At 29.3% G+C, this 7,927-nt stretch overlaps 2 protein-coding genes across 2 annotated transcripts in view; one reads left to right on the top strand and one right to left on the bottom strand.

Annotated features, from left to right (window-relative positions):
* Positions 1-5,717, bottom strand: part of LOC107438959 (small ribonucleoprotein particle U1 subunit 70K) — a 33,193-nt gene extending 27,476 nt beyond the window's left edge. The window contains exon 1 of the mRNA XM_016051386.1: positions 5,314-5,717. Coding sequence (XP_015906872.1) covers positions 5,314-5,457 — 144 coding nt within the window. The 5' untranslated portion in view covers positions 5,458-5,717. The remainder of the gene's footprint in view (positions 1-5,313) is intronic.
* Positions 5,718-5,963: 246 nt separating this feature from the next.
* Positions 5,964-6,810, top strand: LOC107438960 (translationally controlled tumor protein). The gene has a single exon (XM_016051387.4). The coding sequence runs from the start codon at positions 6,100-6,102 to the stop codon at positions 6,619-6,621; it is 522 nt and encodes a 173-aa protein (XP_015906873.1). The 5' UTR covers positions 5,964-6,099; the 3' UTR covers positions 6,622-6,810.
* Positions 6,811-7,927: the final 1,117 nt, after the last annotated feature.

The raw sequence follows: 7,927 nt of genomic DNA, 5'->3' as shown, positions 1-7,927 counted from the left end.
CTAACTATATATATATATATATATATATATATATATACAGCGGTTGAAAAGAACTGTTCTTTACCATAAGTATCACAAAAGTTCATTTTAAAATAAATTCTCACAAAAAGAAAAACGGCAAGGTTCGCAGAATGAAAATATTAAAAAATAAGTACATATTTTAAAGAAAATTTATATGGTTTAAACAAAAATTAAAACAAAACAATTATAGTTAAAAACAAAAACGAGAAAAGGACTTAATATTTATTAGGTATTATACTATTTGGTATTTAAATATAATTTCTGTTTCTTGAATTATTAGAGGTTTCATAAATTTTAAATAGGAAATTGCTTTTTTCTTCTTTTTTGCTTTTACTTAAGAAAGCCACCTATGCTACAAAAATTTAAAGTTAAATTATAAACTGTAAGCAGCCTAAAAATTCCAGCTTTCTTCCATTTTCTATGTTGCAATGTTAAAATCAAGATGAAATCAACAAATATAAAGTAGTAGGGAAATAAGTAATAATTTAAACACGTTATTTAAAATTCACACATTGTAATACAAACTTTAATTCTTAAAACCACATGAGAATGTTGAACAATAACTGCCTAAAAAATGATTGAAAAGTAAATTATATTTATAATGAAATAGACAAAAACAGCATGTGTCAAAAAGTGATTATTTAATGTGCTGCTCAAAACTTGTGTATAGTAACAATCCCTTGATAAAAATACTGGATCTCTAAAATCATGTGGAAAAGCATACCAATAACTTTCTACTAAACATAATAACTAAAAACTGAAAATCATTTAGATTTATGATGAAATCAAAGCAAATAAAAAGGTCCAAAAGTGATTAATTAAATACGCGATTTATAGCTCACAAGTCACAACATTGTATTCAATGTATCAGGATTTTAAAAACTACAAGGAAATTAGTAGATATAACAGAAGAAAAAAAACTATAAAAGAGGATCGAATAATAATTGGGCTTATAACAAAATCTGCAAATATAAAGTAAGTCAAAAAGTGATGACCTAACTTTGAAATTGGTGTATTCTAATATCATATTAAGAATATAGAATTTTTTAAAAATCAGGCGGAACTTGAAAGCAATTACCACAGAAGAAGCGACCAACGAACTACATAGATTTACAATAAAATCTATGGAAATTGAGTGCATCAAAAATTGATGACTCAAATATGAGATGAGAGTCAAAATGTTAATTTTTTTAAACTTTTCAATGAAAATTTGCTTACGGAGAAATTACCCCTATTATTCACAGTAATTAATAAATTGGTACTTAGATAAAATGAAAAACTCTCCATGAACACAAAACCTTGTTTAAAAAACTTTATCTGTGTATTGATTAACTCTCGTAACTAGTTTCAACCCTTTTGTCACCATCGCATTTAGGCAAAATTTGTTTGAAATCACGAATCTTAAAAATTTTCAATCTTTATGGAACTTTATTTTGATTCACGCCATAAGGATAAGTTTGGTGAAAAATTAATACAGTCGAAAATAAAAATTATATCAAGCACTATCAGATTGAGAGCGATGCAAACTTTCACTGCTTTGTAAGAAAGTATTTCTTGGTAGTAACGAAATTTAAGTCATGCTTCGTATTTTTCATTTTAAGTTATTTTTTTCCACCACTACAAATCAAAAATTCAAAATATGTAAAGTGAGACATCTCACCCACTTTTAAAGTGTGGGCGCAATTATTCGGGGATATTTCCGTATTGTGATCTGTCGCGCCAACTACAATCGATTTTAAACTTGCAAATTTTACTTAAAAAAAAAAAAAAAAATATGCAGATGGTTGCCCGGGGGTGGGTATGAGTCATTCCTTTCAAGTTAGACCCTTTCAATGATTTTTTTTTTTTTTTTTTTAAATTTCTTGCAGGGTCACTGCCCGGAAGTTTCCACGCCCTGGCGATTATTCTGCCGCAGATCACGATACAGAAGTCTTCCCAATTATCCCTATTCTACAAATTTTTCTATTTAATTCGCTACTAAATAATTAGAAGTTTTACTGAGAGCGGATCAGTTGGCATCTCTAGATTGACCTGCTGCTCAAAATACGGGAATTTCCACCGTTTCTTTTATTATTACACAAAAAAATTTCCGCAGAAAAATTTTGTGTTTATGTCTCTTCTATTTTTTTAAACTTCATCGAAACCAGAGGTCTGTCTAGGTTTTTCTGAAAGGTACCTATTTTGCGAAAATTTAGACATAATTTGTAAAAATTATATTAAAAAACAACACAAAATAATGGTAAAAATATGGATTTATAGTTTCCTCAAAATTAAAATTTTAAGAAAAAGTATTTTATGAAACTACCGTTTTTTCTAAAGTTGAGTTTATGAAGGTACCGCTAAACTAGGGGAGCACAACCTTTTTGAGTGAAGGGCCACTTGCACAGCAGGTTGGCTAACGAAGGGCCGCACATGTATTGAGACATGTTAATGACAAATGTAGTAATGTTTATTTAACATTAGCGTTCTATTTTTTTATCAATAAACTTTGTAATATATTTGTAAAAAATTAAAGGTGTTCATTTTTAGAATTCATTCAAAAATAAAGAAACTTATTCTTTTTTTTTTACAAAAAAAAATTGCTATTTTTATCATATGAACAATAGATTTATCAAAATAAATAAACTTTGAAGAAAAGAAATGTTTTTTTTTTTTTAATCATATCATGCAATACGAAAATTCATTTTAGAATTACGGGGCGCATCCAAAAAGTAAGTTTCCCTATTTTTTTTTAAAAAAAAAGGACTCATACTTTCAGGAACATATTTATTGGCAACAAGTACAGCAATGTCTCAGCTATTTTCCAACATAGCCACCACCAGAATTGAGACACTTGTCGTATCGTGGGATCAATTTTTGTATTCCTCTGTCGTAGACAACTCTTCGTCGTTGCCGAAACGCTCACCGGAGGACAGGAATTTCTTGAGGTGCAAGAAAACATGAAAATCGCTGGGAGCAAGATCAGGGCTGTAGGGTGGATGATCAAACAACTCCGAGCCAAATTTCGTCAAAACAGCTGCTGTGCGTCGAGCTGTATGTGAAAGAGCATTGTCATGGAGGAGCACAACACCTGCAGTAAGCATTCCACACCTCTTGTTTCGAATGGCACGTCGAAATTTCCGCAGTGTTTCACAGTAACGGTTGGCGCTTACTGTTTCACAACGTGGTTCCATTCACAGGCGGCAGAGTTCTACGACAGAGGGATACAAAAGTTGAACCCATGATACGACAAGTGTCTCAATTCTATGTTGCTGTGTTGAAAAATAGCTGAAACATTGCTGTACTTATTGGCCAAAAATATGTTCCTGAAAGTATGAGTTCTTTTTTCTTAAAAAATAGGGAAACTTACTTTCTGGATACGCCTCGTAAATTCTAATAAATAAAAAAAAAACTGCAATGCCCACAGAATGAAAGTAGGAAAAAATTTTGTCATAATCAAGTAATATAAATTCAAATTAAATATTTTAATTGAAGAAAATTTATAGGTTTTTAACAAAAGCCTAAAAAAAAAAAAAAAAACTGTGATAGTATAGGAAAATAAAATTCAATGCTTATTTTGTAATATACTTTATTATTTCATTTTATTATTTATTAGATTTTTTTTATATCGTAAAAAAATTTTTTTATGGAAAAAGATCACTTTAGCAATAAAAATTGAAATCTTAACTACAAACAGTGAGCAGTTTAAAAATTCAAGTTTTCCGCCATTTTATGAATTTCTCAAGTTGCAATTGGTTGAATGATCAGTCAAATATTCAGCAGAATATTTTTTAGAAATGTATTTTTCTAAGTTCTTTTTATTTTTGAATTTTTATAGATATTACTTTTTTTTTAAAATTATAATCAGACAAGTCAATTTTGTCATTTTTTCGATACTTTGAGAATCGAGAAGGATTTTTTCCCCATTTTTTGCTGTTTTTATTATAACCCAGCATTTCAACAGAACTTCTCATACTATTAATTTATTATCACTCTTTCCCTCTACTGTAATATAAATAACCAGTAACATAGAAAAGTGTGATTTTCAGTATTAAAGTTTTGTTTTTGGAACTAAAGAAATTTGTTTTTTCTGTTTTTCCTTTTTAGGCATTTTTATTATGACTCAGCCTTTTTTTAAAAAATAAAGTTGCTAATAAAATTAATAAATTCCCTGCATTTTCCCTGTTATTTTAGGTGATTTTTAAATTCCCTGTATTTTCCAGGTTTTCCCTGTGGAGTGGCAACCCTGTTCTTTTTTTTAAACGAATATTTGGTTTTTGACCAAATCACAATTCATTACCACATTCGACCAAATCATATTCGTTGCGGAAAAAAAAACGAAGGAAAAATAACAAGGATTTACGATAAAACTGCACCGAAATACCGTATCAAAAAGTGATTATTTAATTGCGCGATTAACAATCACGTGTCGTAATAACATCATAGTTAAATAACGGGATCGTCAAAATCATGTGGAAAAGTATAGAAATAATTGGGAAAAAATATATTTATGCTGAACTCAGCACGAATAAAGCGTGTCAAATGCATGATTTAAAATTTGCATGTCGTAATAGAATAATTGGAATTTTTTATAATACGTGGGAACGCATAGCAATAACTGCCGAAAAAAATTTTTGAAAAAAAAGAAAGAATTGCAAAAAAAAGATAAAAAATCACTTAGATTTAAGATGAAATCGTCACAAATAAAGTGCACAAAAAGTGATTATTTAAATTTGCGATCTGAAACTCGCGTCGTAATAAAAATTCGGGATTTTCGAAATCACGTAGAAAAGCGGAAATAACTGTTTAAAAAAAATCATTTATATTTACGATAAAATCGGCTTAAAGAAAGCGCGTTAAACGTACATTTACTAAAGAATCTGTTAAAATTGATTGTGTCAAAACGTGATGACTTAAAAGTGCGATTAAAAATTGCCATTTTTTAAACTTTTTTTATTGTGTTTAGAAGCTCTCGCGGGCCGCACTTCAGTAGTCGAAGGGCCGCATTTGGCCCGCGGGCCGCAGGTTGTGCACCCCTACGCTAAACGGTAGTAAATTTGGCTTGGACAGACCCCTGGAAACATACATAAAATACGTAGTTTAATAATTAGCAACACTTATTATAAATTTATAATTCCTGCAATTTTTAAACGAAGCTAAAGATAAATTACAAAACAATGATAGCTTTAATATTGTTTATACACAATACAGCACAAGAACTTGATATTTTAGTTTTTAAGACAATCACAATAACACAGCAATTTTTTACATAAATTAAGAGCTAAGCAACAATAAAGAATTTTAAATTCTTACTTCAAAATTATTAACGAACGCAGCTATTCCTGAATACCCTGCGGTCCTCTTTTCATACGGTAACTTATCAACTGGAGGCAAGTAAGGAATTGGTTCTCGAGCAGCAAACAATGCTAGTAAATTTGGGGGTAAATATTGAGTCATTTTTTTATACTTTGGAAAGAAAAGGAAATAATATTTTCGACAAAGTAAATCGGACACAAATACAAAATGGTTTCTACTAAAAAATCACTTCCACAATTGGTATTTTTAAAATATAATGCATAGAGGTGGTCCGTTAAAAGTTCGAGCTTTTGATGGTTCGTAAAATGTTAAGCTAGCTCTGAGTAACCACTGAAAGGATTGAACTCAACAGTTGGATTGGTTCAGATGCGTATTTTTGCACTACTTTTTTAAATCAACGGGTATCAATATTTGTTGAATTCACTTCATCTTTTATAGGTTAAATGATAAAAGGCTTAGCTTATAGATTATCAATTGCAAAAAGAAAAAAATAACTGTAAACATTTTTCTAATTTTCAAGATTTTGAATCAAAATAATTTAAAAATATTTTTACACAAAAATATAGCTTATTTTTCAGTTTTTTGTAACTCTAAAAGTTATCACGATGGAAAAATTATCAATTGCATAAATTAACCGATGACGTAGTCACTATCAATTCATCACTATATCAGTCTTTTGCAGCGTGCACGCGCCTCCTTTCCATACCTGTTAGTGTTAGCGGTGTGGCACTTTTAATTAAATTATAAATTATTTGTGGATAATTCAACAAATTATTGTTCAACATGATTATCTTTAAGGATTTAATCACTGGAGATGAAATGTTTACCGATTCATCGAAGTATAAAGTCGTAGATGATTGTATCTACGAGGTCGAGTGTCGACACGTTTCAAGAAAGCAGGGTGATATTCAATTAGATGGTGCTAATCCATCTCAAGAAGAAACTGATGAAGGTACCGACGAGAGCGTCGAATCAGGTCTCGATTTAGTTTTAAATCAACGTCTTGTAGAAACTGGCTTCACCAAAAATGATTTTAAATCCTACTTAAAGCTCTACACCAAGACCCTTCAAGACAAGTGGAAGGAGAATGAAATGTCAGATGACCAGATCGCTGATGCTAAAGCCAAATTTACCACAGCCGTTAAGAAAATTCTTCCTAAGATCGGTGATTATCAATTCTTTATGGGAGAAAGTTCGAATCCTGATGGTCTCATTGCCTTATTGGAGTACCGTGAGAAACCAGGTGGAGACGAAACACCCATCATGATTTTCTTTAAGCATGGATTAGAAGAAGAAAAAGTATAAAACGTCTAATTATTCTGTGTATCCTATATCAAAATTAACAGTTTTTCTCCAAGTTAATATGCTGCATGAAGTTGCCTAAAAATAACTCTTATTGCTGCGTATTTATGTTTACTATCTAATTAAGCTTGGAATATGTCAACAATATTGTATTTTAATTGAGATTTCATTAAATATTTTTACAGGACGTTACACGTTGCAAGATTGTCCATTTTTAAGTTCATGTGTTTTTTCTTATTGTGTAAATATTTTAATTCTAGTAATTTTCTCTGATTTGCTCTATAACTGAATCTTGGTGGTAAAATTAACTTCTTGCATGCTACATTTAAAGACATACTTGAGAGAAAATAGGTCACTGTTCAGACTAAGTTTAAAAGATATTGAAAGTAATTTAGGATAAAGCCTAAGTTAAATGAAACATAATTCAGCTTAAAAGCTCAGCTTTTAAATGTCATAAATTTCAGTGAAAAGCGCAATTTAGAAGGTGTCAACATTAATCTGGTTCATATAGACATGTGATTTTTTTTTTTATACCAGCTATTTTTGAAGTGTATTTATTTTTGCTGATTCATTAGAATCTTAAAAAATGTGTTGTCAATTTGACATTTTCATTGAATCTCTAATATTGAATTTTTATTTTAATATGATTTTTTAGCAATCAATCAAAATTCTGATATCTGATTTGAATGAATCAGCAAATATACTAATATGCTATAAATGTATCAGTTAAACTATTTGCAGTTACAATTTTAAATATGCAATGCTTGTGTATTTTAACAACCAGTGCCATATTTGGAAAAGTAAGTATATTATATTTCTGATAGCCATGGCATTTGATCTCAAAGTTAAAGGGATGCAAAAAAAAAAAAAAAATTTAAAATAAGTGGTTGAGAATTTAATATGTTCTAAAAGTAGAAAATATATTCTAAAATATTTCTCTCTAAAATTAGTTATGAAATGTGAGAAATGTCATGTATATGCATGTAATGATTATTTACTATAAGTCTAAATATAATATTTTTTTTTTTAAAGTGGGACGAAAAATAATTATGTGTTAAATTTAAAGGATTTCAGGATTTTTTCCAAAAAAATTCTTTTTTATTTTTTTTCCTAACAAGGTTTAAGTAGAAATCTTCGACATAGAAAGTCAAATTAAAATTAGGTAAATATTTCATGCGAATGGGGAATTTTTTTTTTTTCATTGACAAGTTTTGAGAGTAAACTGTATTAAAGCAATATCAAATATTAGAAAACAGTATAGCTAAAATATTTAGTTTTTTCATCTAATTTTTTTAATTAGTACGAATTA

Source organism: Parasteatoda tepidariorum, chromosome 6 (genome assembly GCF_043381705.1).
Source record: "Parasteatoda tepidariorum isolate YZ-2023 chromosome 6, CAS_Ptep_4.0, whole genome shotgun sequence".
Classification (NCBI taxonomy): domain Eukaryota; kingdom Metazoa; phylum Arthropoda; class Arachnida; order Araneae; family Theridiidae; genus Parasteatoda; species Parasteatoda tepidariorum.
This window is presented reverse-complemented; position numbering and strand designations above follow the sequence as displayed.

Coding starts and splice junctions, on each gene's coding strand:
- LOC107438960 (XM_016051387.4), top strand. CDS start 6,100: ATGATTATCTTTAAGGATTTAATCACTGGAGATGAAATGTTTACCGAT.